This window comes from Octopus bimaculoides, chromosome 6 (assembly GCF_001194135.2).
Source record: "Octopus bimaculoides isolate UCB-OBI-ISO-001 chromosome 6, ASM119413v2, whole genome shotgun sequence".
Classification (NCBI taxonomy): domain Eukaryota; kingdom Metazoa; phylum Mollusca; class Cephalopoda; order Octopoda; family Octopodidae; genus Octopus; species Octopus bimaculoides.
In genome coordinates this window covers 1,150,032-1,166,200 of record NC_068986.1, presented here as the reverse complement: position 1 = coordinate 1,166,200, position 16,169 = coordinate 1,150,032, and the positions used below count along the sequence as shown (strand labels likewise).

Here is a 16,169-nt window from a genome sequence, read left to right as displayed (position 1 = left end):
GAACAAAGATGAACCATCCCACTTCTACTGCACACACACACACACACACACACACACACACACAAACACACATTCACATACCACCTTTTACATACAGATATATTCACACAGAGTTGAAACGCTGTTTGATTTATTTTTTCATCATCCCACTACCAAGTATGACATCACCCCTTCCTTTCTCATTCATAAACACAAGAGTATTATTATAGTAGATTATCTCAGTAACCATGAGAGCTATGAAAAAATATAAAGCCCAGCTTCACCACCGGATCATTCTACACATCTGTGTAATTTTTCGCACAATTCCACCCAGCCGTTTGACCATGAACCCCAAGACAAAAAAGAATTGCCCATGTCAAATTTATATATATATATATATATATATCATCATCATCATCGTCGTTTAACGTCCTCTTTCCATGCTAGCATGGGTTGGACGACTTAACTGAGGACTGGCAAGCCAGAAGGCTGCACCAGGCTCCAATCTGATCTGGCAGAGTTTCTACAGCTGGAAATCGGTGATGCCATGATTTTATATCCAGTTGTTAATTTTACATTGCTATGATTTTAAACGATAAAGATATGTGTATCCTGAGATTATGAATTTAGATCAAGTTATTTTGACATTGCTGTGATTCTTAATCAGAAGTGGTTAGCTTGCAGCTTCGAAGTAAACATGGTTGAATGAAATCATAATACTGGAATATATTTTTGTTGGCTTAATTTTATTCAAAGCTTATTTTTCAACTTATTGTGAATGCTTGAAATGTTAATTATGCATTGATGCGATTTTAGATGATAATGATATGTGTGTTGTGATATCATTGGGAAGAATAAGCACCTACTTAAAGTTATCAATAGCAGATGAATGTATTTGTTTGTGCATGATGAGTGTTTGTCAAGTTAAGGCTTTTAAGGGCAAACATAAACTTATTGAAAAAATGATTGGTGAATTTTCAAGAGTTCCTTCAAAAATGGTAGATTTGGATAAGAGCCAAGACATTTGTAATCTTCAATTCTAAAATAGTTCTTCTAAACTACAAGAAACAGGAAACTGATATGATAAAGTATATATTTTTTTTATTGATTTTTTTCTATCATGATTTTTGCTCACAATAACTTGTGAGAACTTAACCTAGGAAAACCCATGGAGCACGTTGCTCATGAATGTTACTTTCATTATTAATTATAGAATACAGTTCTTTTCTTCATTTATACTCCAGTATCAGAAAGATGTTGACATGTCACCCTATCTTTTAATGAATTATTCAATATTCTTATGTTCAACATTAATGTGCTATCTTGTAAATATTATTTTAATTCAAGCTTCCATATTCTCACCCTATTATGCAAATATCACTTATATAATATTTTGATCAATAATCCGTATATGTATCGCATTTATATTTATGCTTTACATTTCATTCTATTTGGGAATTTAAAGGTTATTTAAAGCTTTCTTGTAGCCTGATTTATCTATAAAATAATATTCTCGTTTAGTTGCATAATATTCAAAACCAAGAATAGCACTTACAGTTTATAGGTCACTGCAGTTTTCTGTTTTAATGAAGTAAATTTTGCGTATAATACTAATTCCAATTTTGTATTACTGCAAATATATTTTCATGATACTGAACACAAAAGATTTTAATGTTTCAGCAATATCATATTATCACTGGATATAACTTTAGATTCATTAAATGTAATTAAAATATATTAAACCCAATTTAACCTACATTTAACTGGAAAATAATTAGCAATTGTGATTAAGATTTTAAGGAAGCTTTAGGCTTATAAGTGATAGCTGCAGACTGAGTGTGTCATACAGAGTGCTGGGTTCCAAATGAGACTTGCTGTCCACAAGTACCTCTTATATGGAATCTGCCATCATACATCACAACTACGACGAACATCCCTCAATGGAACTTTTACTGATCTCTTGTGAGTTATACTCCTTTATGCATTTTTTTTCTCTATGTTGTATAAATATTGTGGAGGCGCAATGGCCCAGTGGTTAGGGCAGCGGACTCGCGGTCATAGGATCGCGGTTTCGATTCCCAGACCGGGCGTTGTGAGTGTTTATTGAGCGAAAACACCGAAAGCTCCACAAGGCTCCGGCAGGGGATGGTGGCGAACCCTGCTGTACTCTTTCACCACAACTTTCTCTTACTCTTTCTTCCTGTTTCTGTTGTGCCTGTATTTCAAAGGGCCAGCCTTGTCACACTGTGTCATGCTGAATATCTCCGAGAACTACATTGAGGGTACACGTGTCTGTGGAGTGCTCAGCCACTTGCACGTTAATTTCACGAGCAGGCTGTTCTGTTGATCGGATCAACTGGAACCCTCGACGTCGTAAGCGACGGAGTGCCAACAACAACATGTATAAATATTAGTATGTCATAATCTGACCTGATACTTGTTGTTTGCGTGCTATGTGTTTATTCTATTATACATGTATCAGCTTGATTGATACATCGGAGCCGATTCTCCTTTAGACACCCACCACATCCCTGCATTTAAAGTTGTATCTGAAGGCAGAGTTTAGGCACAAATTTGACCTGAACAATAATTGTATGCTCTTATTATCTTAGTGTCATTTGACATCATACTACCCACGATTTATATGTTTATTTTGATGTCATTTTAATTACAACACAAGGCTGAAAAGTTCCTGGCTTTGGGTAAAAGAAAATATAAGAGGATAAGTTAATCATGATTTTATTCAACGTATTCCCCTCTCAGATTCACACACTTATTACAGTTGTCCTTCAGTTATTCTAAGCCCTGTCAAAGAACTTGGAAAATTGGACCTCCACCCAGGCGTTTTGCAACACCCATAAAACTAAGAACTTCTGAGACAGTTAATCACAATGTAATCTATGTATGCAATGAATAAGGTTTAAACGTTTTGCTGTACTTGAGTTCTGATAGTCTTTAATCCTTTGTTACCGTATTTCTGTTGAAATATGCTGCATTTGTGTCAGTTTGAAAATAATGAAGCATTTAATAAAATACTTTGTCACAATGAAACTACTGCTTAGAACATTAATTAACATGATGATTTTGAAGGACAGTTTTAATTAAGATCACCTTAAAGAAGAAATTTTGTATCATAGAACTAGGGGCAGTTTCAGGCAGGTTGGTATCAAAAGGGTTTAAGTTGTATTTACAAAATAGAAGTGTCTGTACTAATTATATTCAATAAAGAAAAAATGGTGCATGTTTTATGCATCATTCTTTATATAAAAAAAATATTTTCATATAAAAAAGAATAAATTAAGTTAATTATTAAATTTAGCAAGAAATCTGCAATAAGGTTCAATTTTTTGGCAAATGAATAATAATAATAATAATAATAATAATAATAATAATAATAGAGGGGTGGATTAGCAGAATCATTACAGCATCGGAGAAAATGCATTGTAGTATTTGCACAGACTCTTTACTTACTAAGTTCAAATCCTGCTGAAGTCAGTTTTGCCTTTTATCCTCTCTGAAGCCAATCAAATAAAACACCAGTCAAGAACTGTAGTCAATGGCATTGACTGATCTCCTCCCCAGAATTATTGGCATTATTTTGGTAATAAATACTAAATATTCTCCCTCAGAGGATCTGTCTATAACCTCAAAATACCTTCGAAATTGGTCTCATTTCAAGGTTTTTTTTTTTTTTGTTGAGAGGAGGAAACTCTAACTGCGTTCCTGGCACCTCCTCCCAGTTGTAGAGTTTTTCTGTTCTTGCTTGACCTGCATTACTATGCCATAAGAGAAGTTTGATAGTTTTAATCCCCCCCCCCACCTTTGGAAAAGTTGCTGCTAATGTTTCTAGTCTCATCCCTTTAATGCTGCCCTAAACACTTCCACAATGTTTCTCCATTGCAAATCTCTACAATTTTCTCCTTGCCAATCTTCTTTTACTGCCAATTATTGACCTACAGATATTCATTTCAGAACATCAACAGTATTTCACTGGTTAGGGAATGCTTACGCAGCACATAAATACTATCCCTTCTCCATCTACTATGTAACAAACTATAAAAAGATAGTTTGTTCTTTTTTCCCTGCTAGTATATGAAAAAACAACCATTTTTAATGAAAGATATCAACTATTTCAACCAACTTTATGAATAAATTATAGAGGAAATTTCAATATTTTGTTCACATATTATTTTTTCTTCTATCAGTTAATGGTAAATAGATCGACTAGTTGCAATCGTCTTTAAATGCTATTATCCAGCAATCTACTGCTACTTGCAGCTGCAGTTGAAGCTGCTAAAAGACAGAATGAAGCAATTAGAAAAAGTAAAATTGAAGGACTCAATGATCTGGAAGAGAAAATTAGCAAAACACGAGAAGAGCAACTACGGTTTGAAAAAGAGAACAATATTTTGCTGTAAGTATAAAATGTGATTAGTTTTAAATATTGGACAGCCATGTTTCTACACATAAGAATATACTCACACACATCTACATGCCTGCACAAATGAATGTGTGTGTGTGTGTGTGTGTGTGTATTTACTGTGTAATCCAAAAGTTGTGTACAGTTATTATTTTTATAACTAATAAAATATTAAAGCATTACACTAATTATCCATAAAATGCACATGGTGATGTTATTTTATTTTCAATCTCTAACCACTTGAGATTTTTTTTTTGCTTGTTTTTTTTACCATATTTCTTTTAGATAGATATTAAAATCAGTTATGAGATTCAATAATTTTAAGCTAATAGCAGTAATTTAGTTCAGTTATCTTATGCTAATGGCAATTCTCCTTCAGCTACTCTTGGAATATATGAGAACAAGTATATAAAGATGATACATTATGTGTATAATATATGACCAATAAGTTGCTTCAAAACCAAGTTTGAAAACACCAAGTCTGTCCATGATCAATGTTTTAAGAATAAGTTTGATTGAAATGGACAAGTCAGTTGTTGACAATAAGCTTACAATATAGGTAAAATGAGTTTTAATTTGATGTTGTTTGCTGTACATCAAGGATCAGCAATTTCTTTTTTATAATGGCTCACTTTTGATAATTTTGCATTTTCCCTTGACTTGTGTGCATATTATATAATGCATGTAAAAATATCCTTGCATGTCCCACCCTATTTTTCCATCATTGGCAATGTTTGCATAAGCAATAATGAAACACAAGACAATTTCAAAGCCATTAACTGCTCGATGGTCCAGAAATACATTATCCACCCATCCATTCATTTTCTCTGCTCACGATCCCTGGGAAAGTCATGGATGTAGAATCCTCAGGTACCTCCTCCATAGAGTCCAATCAGAAGCAACCGTTACACTTTCTGGGTCAATTCCCAGGTCTGACCAACTGAAATTATGGATTAAATGCATTACATCTGAACAAATTTTAAGAAGTTCAAAGACCCACAAGAGAACACCTTAGTGGTCTATAAGTGGGCCACTGAGGGGTCCTCTGCAATCTTTTAACCTTCTTTATTCACATCTGCTTTACCATGCTTATATAAGTAACTTGTTTTTTTTATAAATGTGCATATGTTTGCTTTTTGTTGAAGTGGAATGAACTGTTAACTATTGAACCGTGAAGTTGGAAGAGAACCTGCTTTCAGTCATTCGTTTTGGATCAAGCAGAGGTAGTTGCCATATCCAGAGGCTCAGTAAACTGACTGTAATAATGGGGTTTGGTAGAATCAGTAAAAGTGTAGAACAAAATGCTTTACTGTTATTAGATGTGTTGCTTTCCATTCTGAGTTCAGATCCTGTCTTTTGTCCTTTCACACATTCAATCAAAAGAAAGTAGTAATGACACACTGGAGTCAGTGGTTTGGACTGTGTCCTTCGGTTGCTGGGTTTTCTCCCCTAATTACAAAAATAACATGGCTTGAGCTTTAAACAACATGGTCAGTGCTCATACTCGTTAACTCACAACTTTTGTATTTCAAACAGTTTTATGATTGGAATAAATCAGTTTCTTTCTGGATCACAAGATCTAAAGACCTTTTCATGTCTTATTATCGCTTTCAGACTATAAGGCAGCGAGTTGGTAGAATCAGCAAGTCAGACAATTCTTTGCCTGCATCTGCCTCCAAATATTCAAAGAGATCACTACCCATAATGATATTACCAATCTGAGACGGCTAATAAAAGTTCCAGGGGCATGTCCCTCCTCTTTTGTTCAATGAATTTTTTTCAAGATATATTTTCTGATACTGATATTGTTTAATAACAGTTGTCATTCTTTTCTGTTCTTTAGAAAATTATTTTCTAGTTTTTTTTTTTTTTCAATAAATTTTATTGAATATAAGATTAATAAAAAAAAAAAAAAGAGAGAGAAACAAATCTTTTGTCATATTTTTCAAGATTTCCACCTTTGATCATTGTGCTGTATTCTTAAATTCTAAAATCTTCTCTCTTGAACTAACATACATTTTCTTCTCAAATGACAGGCCACAAAGGAATGAGATGAGAAAAAGTCATGATCGCTGTCTGCTGGATTTGAACAAACTGCTCGCTCATAAATCCGAGTTAGTTGAAACGTTTTTTTAAAACTTGAAGCAAAAAATAGCTTTTTTCTTTTTTCTTTTCGTTTTCCATAACTTTTTTCAACCTTTTTTCAGTATTGTGAATTCAAATTATCATTTTGTATTCTCACTCCACATTGTCAACTGAAGAAACAATTGTTTCCTTTACTCACTTCACACATGCTGCATTTTCTATATCTTTCAAATGTTCCAATGGAGAGTGCTTTTATAGTTATTTTAAAATATCTAACACCACCCCCTAGAGGGAGTTTTCATCTAATAACTGCATAGAGCATTCCAATTAAATGAAGCTGTTCAACTTAACTATGTTAGATATGTGAAACCATTCTGCATATGTATTCAATATACAGAATACTCCCATATGAACAAATGCATTCCATGACCATCATGTCTTTTGTTTTATCCAAAAATCTAGGACTGTATTATCCAATGTGTTATTCCTTAAGGTGCAATATTGAGGGAGATATGCTTGCTATTTCAGGCAGGTCGAGTGGCCACATACCAGCTCCTCCCTTACTTTAATGGTAGCAGAGTTGATATTATTGTTAGTGGTGACAATGATAATGGTGAGGGTGATAGGCACAGGTATGGCCGTGGGATTAGGAAGCTCACTTTGCAACCATGTGATTTGGGGTTCAGTCCCATTGCGTGGCAGTCTGCATCTTCTGCTATAGCCCCAGGCCAACCAATGCCTTATGAGTGAATTTGGTTGATGGAAACTGTATGGAAACCTGACACATCTTCACCATCATCTCTCTCATTATCACTCTCCTTTGTTTTCCAACTGGGCTATCCATTGTATGTCCTCTACAGTAAGCCACCTATATCTCTCCCTTCTATACCTTCAGCCTCTCAAATGGTAAAAAACCACACCCTCTCAATACTGCTTCCCCACTCCCAGTTGGGGGGCTTTTGTCTAAAGATGAAACAGTGATAGGGTCATAGGTCAAATGTACTAGTGATAGTTCTGGTGATGATAGTGGTGGTGGTTGTGCTTGAAGCATTGGTGGTGGTGGTGGTAATGGTTGTTGGAATGATGACAATAGTTGTGGTTGTAGTTGTGATGGTTGTATTGGCAGTGGTAGAGCAGTAGTGTTGGCAATGTCGGTGTTAGTTGTGTGGGCAGTAGTCATAGTTGTAATGGTGGTGGTGGTGGTGGTGGTACAATTGCCAAAAGTGAGTGATGTTAGTAAAATTGCTAAAGGCAGTATTGGTAGAATTACTGAAGATGATGATGATGATGATGATGATGAGGGAAGAATTTCTGTGAGAGTGGTGTTGGTGTTGGTGGTAGAATTTCTTTAAGTGATGGCAGATTTGCTTAAGGTGGTTGTTATAGAATTGCTTATGGTATTGGCAATAATGATGGTGGTAGAAATGCTGAAGGTGATGGAGGAGTTGGAGGTAGTGGTGGTGGTGGTGGTGGCGGTGGCGGCGGCAGTATTGATGGTAGTAGTGGCAGTGGCGGATGTGATAGAATTTCTGAAGATGATGATGATAATGATAGAAGAATTAATGGTGGTGGTGGTGGTGGTGGCGGCGGTGGCAATGGTGGTGATAGAATTTCTGATGATTATGATGGCAAAAATGCTGAAGGCGGTGGTTGTAAAATTACTAAAGGCATTGGCAATGATGATGATGGTGATAGAATTGCTGCAAGGTGGTGGTGATCGTGGTGGTGGTGATGGTGGTGACAGTAGTAATTATGAATAACATATACGAAAAGTAAAAAAAAAACCTTAATGGAACACACCAACACACAAACAAATAAAGACCAGCCATAAAATGCAATCTCATCTGTAAAGATCTAATATTTCTGTTTGTTATCTAGGTTACAGATCTCATTGAATGAAACCAGAGAGAAAATCAGTTTACATAATCAAGAGGTAAAAGTAGTATTTAACTTTTGTACATAAGTTCATGTAGGAATTACTTCTGTTGGGATCTGCCAGGGAATTTTAAAAATAACACAAAAAAAAAACAAGAAAAAAACTACATAGGAATCAAGATAATTTCATATTTATATATATATATATATATATATATATATATATATATATATATATATATATATATATATATGTATATATACATACATATATGCATATATATATATATATATATGTATATATACATATATGCATATATATATATATATATATATATACACACATATATATATATATACATACACATATACATGCACACATGTATGTGTATATGTATGCATACACACACATATATGCACACACACACACACACACACATATATATATATATATATACACACACACACACACACATAAATGTGTGTGTTTGTATAAATAAGAACAGAAATTGTAACTAAAAGAAAAGGATAAAAAAATCTAAGAAGTATATTGCAAAATATAATCTAACAATATTTCTGGTTTCTCCAAAGAAATATTCTTGGAATCAATGATATAGACCGAAGTGAAGTCATATACAGTGACTGATCAAAAGATACTCCGCAGAGTACCAAGTGTTCCAGTGACTGAGCATCCACATTGGTTCATTCATATCTGCACCTACCATCCCCCACCACACACACATGAGTATATATATTCTTTTATTTTATTGGTCATAGTGATTTGACCATGGCCATAGTGGAGAAATGCTTTTCAAGGATCATTAGTCAATTGTGTATTAAGTCCAGTACTTATTTTATTGAATGGCTAAGTTAGCATTTTGATGTGGAGGGATGTAACTTAATTCACCAATTTATACCATTTTAAACAACCACTGACACAGACACATACATGTGCACACACATACACACACACACACACACACATATATATATTATATTTATATCATGATATATGATATCATATTATATATATTATATTATATTACTATTATATTATATGTATTTTTATTTCATTGCATTACTTTTATGTTATGTTATTTAATGTTATGTTACATAGTAAAATCAACAAAAGTTTACAATGAACATGGCACAGGAAATGGAAAATCCTCGTGGATAGGAGTGGAAATTAAGAAACTCTTTCCTTTCACTTCTGTCAACTTTTCCCTGAAGAAAGACTCTCTGCAATGTTGGATTTTCCCCACAGAAATTTCAATGTAGTTTTTTTAACTTTTTGTTGATTTTTGTTATTACCAAATAATACATCTTGCTGATGCAGATCAAAATCAGTTCTTTTTGGCTTCTATTTTATCATGTCTGTGTGTCTGTTTGTCTGTGTATCAGTCTATCATCATCATCATCATCATCATTTACCATCTGTTGTCCATGGGTTGGACAGTTTGGCCAGGGCTGGCAAGCTGGGAGCTGCATCTGTCTCCAGTCTGATTTGGCACAGTTTCTATGGCTGGATGCCCTTCCTAACACCAGCCACGTTACAGAGTGTGCTGGGTGCTTTTACATTATTATTTACATCATTATTTAGGAAGCTGGTGAGCTGGCAAAATTGTTAGAACAATGGGTAAAACACCCTCGGGCAAGCTGCATGGCACAAGTACACTCGCTCATACAAGCATCCGCAAAAATGTGAGCATACGCACACGTGTGGTTTGGTGCACTCATGATCACAAAGCGAGTTAGATATCTACTTGGTGTTTGTAAGAATAGGGAGGTTAAAAGTAAACTTAAGTCAGCCATATGTTAAAGTAAATTAAATTATGTTGATGGTTACTCAAATTTATTGGAGCATTGTGCAAAAGTACATTTATATGCGTGTAGGCATCTCAAGAGTCGTTCAGAAATTTTGTTAATGATCTCGTTAGTTCACAGAATAGACAGGGATTCCTCAGAGAAGAGATGGCATCTCCTGGAAATTATATTGTATGGTTTCACATACCTTACTACGGACCAATTTAGGCTGTACTTCATTCTGCCAAAGATGTTGAGTGTCTCTTATTGATTGTCTTAAAACTGGCAACATGGTTACAATAATGATTCTTAAATGAGTCAGCCGTCTTCTAGGTAGTGCCCCAGTATGGCTGCTGTCAAATGACTGGAAGAAGTAAATGAAAAGATAAAAGATATATCTGTAGTATTATGTGGTGCAGGCTTAGAATTCAGAACAACTGAAAGAAGTTTTGTTGTATGTACATATAAGATATATTGCTTAGCCTTGACTGTAAATTTTGTGGGGATCATAAGCCTTCATGTGATTGGTTTATTTTGTTCTTGCCAATAAATTAATAAATTGAAGGTCAGACATGCTATTGCTCAATGAGTGACACTGTAAGCTGATTTAGGTGTCTTTACACCGTCTACTGTGAGAAATCTTCCCCATGACAAAGCACACTGAATGTTTACAAGTCCAAACAGGCCACTGGCATATTTGAACTGGTAATAACATTTTAGTAAATATATATTTGCACATGTCTGCATGGTTGTCATAATGCTATGGTAATATTTCTTGTCCCTGTTTCATTCATTGCTGGTGGTTTGCAGAAAACCTCTTTTGCATGAGTAGGGGCTCGGTACCTCATTGTCAATGTTATTATCATGGATTTAGTCTGCACATTCACAGTGCTATACAGAATATTCTAGAAATGGATCTCTTTCGGCACTGCATATTTCCAATAAACGTGGCTCTTTGTCATCTCCCTCATGAGATGAAACATCTTGAAATCAAGTTTCATAACATTGTCTCCGTTCTTTCTTCGTCTCTCACATTCGCTGATTCCTTTCACTTTAAGCAAGTACCACTTATTTCAGACTGTTCTCAACCACCAAACACATTCTTCTTTCTTGCTTTCTACATCCCCTTCCTCTTATATTCACTTTTTTCTCTCAGCTCATGAATATTCATGCTTACTCATATTATACACCCAGCAAAACATATTTGCTTTGTTTCTTTCTAATTTTCATAAATTCTCTGCATTTTGCTGTCATGCAGCATAGTACTTTCTATATTCACATTAAACAATCTGCCATTCATTCCGAGAGAGAAATATTTTGTTGTCCTACAGGGGTCACAACTCCCTGAACTTATTTGATCCCATTCTTACAGTGGTTACTATGGTTTCAAAACAACCATTTCCACAGCTTATTTAGTCACCTAGGTAAGCAAAAGCTATCAACAACCTTAAGGGGGGGGGGGCTTTTCTGGCCACTTGATAGAATTAGTAATCCTTTTGAGCTCTTAATACTTATTATCTCTGTGCATCTGCTGCATTTGAAGTCTACCTTCTTTATTTGCCTACTTGTGATCCCACTTACACCTCTTTTACGTGCACTCAATGGAATTCCAATCTACTTCTCTACATACAAAATATTGCCATTTACTTAAGAAGAGCAGAACCCTATCTTCTTCCCTACTTTCTAAAATTTTTGTCTTTGCTAAGTTTATTTTCTGGTCTCTCAATTCTAGGTTTTATTTCCACATTTGGAATTTCTTCTCTCTCTCTTTGCTATAGATTCAGCTAATCTTTTAGCATAAGCGCTATTAACTAATGTTTGTTTCTATTCATCCTCATTGTCATCATCATCCTTCTCCTCATCATCACTATTCTTGTCATCATCATCACCATCGTCATCGTTGTTGTCATCATCTTTGTCCTCCTCGTCGTCATCATCGTTGTCCTCATCATCATCCTTGTTGTCATCATTATCATGATTTTGTGTCTACTTCAAATGCTGAGAAATTTAAAACCTTGTTTAAAAAGCAATTTAACTTACAACTATTTTGTCTCTATGAGGACACTTATTATTACCATACATGTATAAGCATTCGTTTGTCTTTTTTTCCCTTTTTTGTTAATATGCTAAGGTATTGTATGCATTATTCCTCATTACTACAATTATATAAAAAAAAAATGGGAGATGGTGTTATGTCTGAATTTATAGGAGAGCTAAATACATCGTCAGTGTACTTCGTTGGATGACTCCATCCCTACACTTGCAATGCGACATAAAACAATTACTTTTGATAAATGGTTCCATCATAGTCAGCATGAGAAGCAAAGCAAGGAATCTGTTTTGCATCCTTCATCAAGTGTTCATATCGTATTAATGAATCGAGAACCTTCATTTTGGATTGATGACATATTCAGGCCACGATTTTCAACATTGATAAACACTATAGATCTAATTGTGGTGTATTGTTTGTATTACAAAGATATTTGAATGTCTGTACGTGAGTGTGTATGTGTATGTGTGAGTGTATTTTGCTCCAATATATCATTTGGATCAACAATAGCCATAATGTTCCATAAAGATAGAAAAACAAAGAAAATGACAAATGTAACACATAAATATAAAACAAAAAAGAATAGAAACAATAAACCAAAGAAGCAACTTCTATGTAGTCACTGAGTAAGCTAGAAATAGCAGCCAAATTTCGCTTCTATGACATTTCCCACTATCTTCAAAAATAAAACCTCAAAAAAAACAAAAAACATTAAATAATATGGTTTTAGTTATATTATATCTCGAAAAACGGCAGGAAAGTTATGGCTGGAATGGGCATCCTGTCTTTGGATGGTCATGACTGGAAAAACAGGATGGTCTTGGTCTTTGATTATAGATCTACTCAATCAGGGCTAACCAGGTGCTAAACAACAACAACAACAACAACAAATAAACGAAAACCAGAAATTTCCTTGTCGTTGTCTTCTCTCTTATTTTGCTGTTTTCTTCTGAATCTACTCGACACACTACATTCCATACTCACACACACACACACACACACAAATGAAATATGGACAGTTGATCTCATTAAATACAGTTATTAATGAAAATATAATTAAAGAGACAAACCAAACTATGCCATTTATAATTACTTGTTTTTCGTATTCACATTGAGACACTGGTTGTCATGGCCACTAAGATAGAATTGTTTCTTAATTCAAGCACAAGGCCAGTTATTTTAAGGGGAGGATGTCAGTCAAAACCACCTGCCCCTTTACTTGACTGGTCTTTTATCGAAAAATGTGAGACAAAGAATGTAGGGAACCTGAAGAAATGCAGCTCGGCTGTTTTATCTAGCAATTCTACCAAACCACTGCCTTCTTAACAAGTGTAATTATATTGTATAACTATTTTCTAATTCGTCTGGTGTCCCACAGCAGACAAGGGAGATAATAATTTCTTCATAATATTTGGTGGGATTACTTTATAATTGTCACATTGAAAATGACAATCAGGGAAATATACTAAAATATAACAATATTTATCATTATTAGTATCTCCCACACATACACACCTTTCACTTATCTATTTTAGCAAATTACTAATACTCCGAACCCTTTTATTTAAAATGTACTCCAATGAAGGGCTCTGCTTGGAAAATATTTCTAGGTTTATGTTTGCAGAAAATTTGTTTGTAGCTATTATATGAATACCTTTTTCGAAGATCATTTCTCCTTTTATGGAAGCAACTGTGCACATGGCCTTTGCAGATCCTCTCAAGGTGGGTGAGATTGCTGCTGCTAACATTTTGCTTAAACATGTGCAAGAAAGAAATTCCAAATGGCTGATATTGTTGGAAGGAAGAACTAGACATAGGGATTAGTGTTGGATGTGATGGAAGTGGGGCAGGATGAAATATAAGTGGGGAGAAAAGGAGAGACAAGTGAGTTAGTAATGGCTATGTTGATACAGCACAAGACCAGACCAGACAAGCTGGCTTCAAGGAACATAGGCCACTGTAGCAGTAGTGGAAAGGGCAGAAAGAAGAGACAGTGCACATCTGTGGATCAGTAGTTGAAGTGTAAATGACTTCATGACAATCAGCCAAGTGGTCTTTCTTTGTATATGGTTTATGATGTCTGTGTGTGGAGCAGCTGCACTGTCCTCTTCCAGATGTAGGAAGAGATTTACTTGATTCATAAACATTTAACAGTTTAGGAAATACATTTCACTAATAAAAAATTTTGTTATGATGATCCTTTCAGAATTATACTGCATAGGTCTGAAGCCACTGACCTTCTTTGATAATATCAAATGAAACATAAAGTTTTAGGCATATTAAATAACATAGAATTACATAGTTTTAGAAAGACATTTTAAGATGTATAATTCTCATATTTGAGGCCATAAAAATACACGTATGCATATATATTATATCAATTATATAAAATATATTTATGTATATTTGTCTACATATGAACTATGTCTTCTGCTTTGTAGATAGTGCAAACTGAATATGACATTTTGGAACTTAGAAATGCTGTGACCAAAGAATGGGAAGATGCAAATAAGAAAATTGAGGAATACAAAATTGATATTGTAAGTTGACTAATTTTTATAAGTTTTCTATGACAGCCAGCACAATTTTGCATAAAATGCTGGCACATAATTTTGCATTGGTTCATGACTGGTACCCTAGCAAGCATATTCAAGGGAAGCTTGCTTAATACCAGTGACATTTAGGTAGCTACCTAGGATTGAAATAGTGGTTATTGACAACTCAGAGGTTGTGACCGCTTTCTGTATGCACACCTAATTAAACCAAACCAAAACCAAAACCAAACCAAATCAAACTAAACTAAACTAAATGAAATTAAAGAAAAACTCAAGAAATGTTTAAGAATCAAAATACCATTGAATCTACTGGACAACTCTCCCTCCATTTTTCAAACATTCGTAGATTCCAGTCTAACTTTGTCTCCACATATCACTTCCTAATTCATTGTAGCCAATCCTACTCACCTCCAAGACATAAATTCATCACCCCTTATCTATAAGTCCCTCTTTATTATACACACCTTTGTAGTATCCACTCCCCTGCCACTTCTCACCTGGATATCAGCAAACACTCTTCCTCTCATTCCTCTAAATTCTAAATTATCTGCTGCCTTTACCACCACCAACTGTTTGACCATCTCTTAGAGCAGTGGCTCTCAACCTTTTCTCGACCATCACCCACGAAAGCTAATTTTGACATAAGCTAACTGATAATCGCCCACCAAAAAATGATAAATATTAAATATAATAGAAAGAAATTTTTTTCAACACGTAAATACTAAACAATATATATAAAAGATAAAATCCTTTTAAGACAGAAAAATTTGCCAGCAACCTGCCATGTGGATCAAACTCACTCCTCCAATATCCGGTTGGAGTGCTCTACCCTTTAAGCCAAACTGCTGATCGGCAAATTCTTTCTACTTGTTCTACAATATATTTCAACGCTTCAAAAACAAACTTATGTTTGTTTTCATATGATGGACTAACTAGTGTGAGCCCTAAGATTGGTGATGTTCCGTTAAAAATTCAATGTCACGCAGACATTGATCACCTATCTCTTTGTTCACCTCCAAGCCAAGCCTCTGCCAAACCAGCACCATCTCTACACTTATTGAATTGTCCAATCATGGTCTGTTCACCACACATTCATATATACATACATACATACACATACACACACACACACACACACACACAATGGTATCATGATCCCATGTATATAGATATGTAATGATGTCATGGTCCCATCCAGTATTTGATTTTAGTTTTTGTGTATCCTATTTGATGAAAAATGAAACACATTAAGAAAAACTGAAGGTAGACAAAGAAAGAGTTGGACAAAATATCTTATGGTATATCTTCTGATTCTTTACATTCTGAATTCAAATGCAGCTGAGATCAACTGTGCCTTTCATGGTATGTTCAATCCTTTCATGGTATGTTCAATCCTTTCATG

The 16,169-nt window shown here is 34.7% G+C and overlaps 1 protein-coding gene across 4 annotated transcripts in view; it reads left to right on the top strand.

The window, feature by feature from the left end:
* LOC106881512 (uveal autoantigen with coiled-coil domains and ankyrin repeats protein) overlaps positions 1–16,169 on the top strand; it is a 128,689-nt gene that overhangs the window by 59,730 nt on the left and 52,790 nt on the right. For all 4 annotated transcript variants that reach the window (XM_052968534.1, XM_052968532.1, XM_052968533.1 and 1 more), the window contains 4 exons: positions 4,258–4,393; positions 6,436–6,513; positions 8,363–8,417; positions 14,654–14,752. In XM_052968534.1, the coding sequence (XP_052824494.1) occupies positions 6,452–6,513; positions 8,363–8,417; positions 14,654–14,752 (216 nt within the window). In that variant the 5' untranslated portion in view covers positions 4,258–4,393; positions 6,436–6,451. The remainder of the gene's footprint in view (positions 1–4,257; positions 4,394–6,435; positions 6,514–8,362; positions 8,418–14,653; positions 14,753–16,169) is intronic.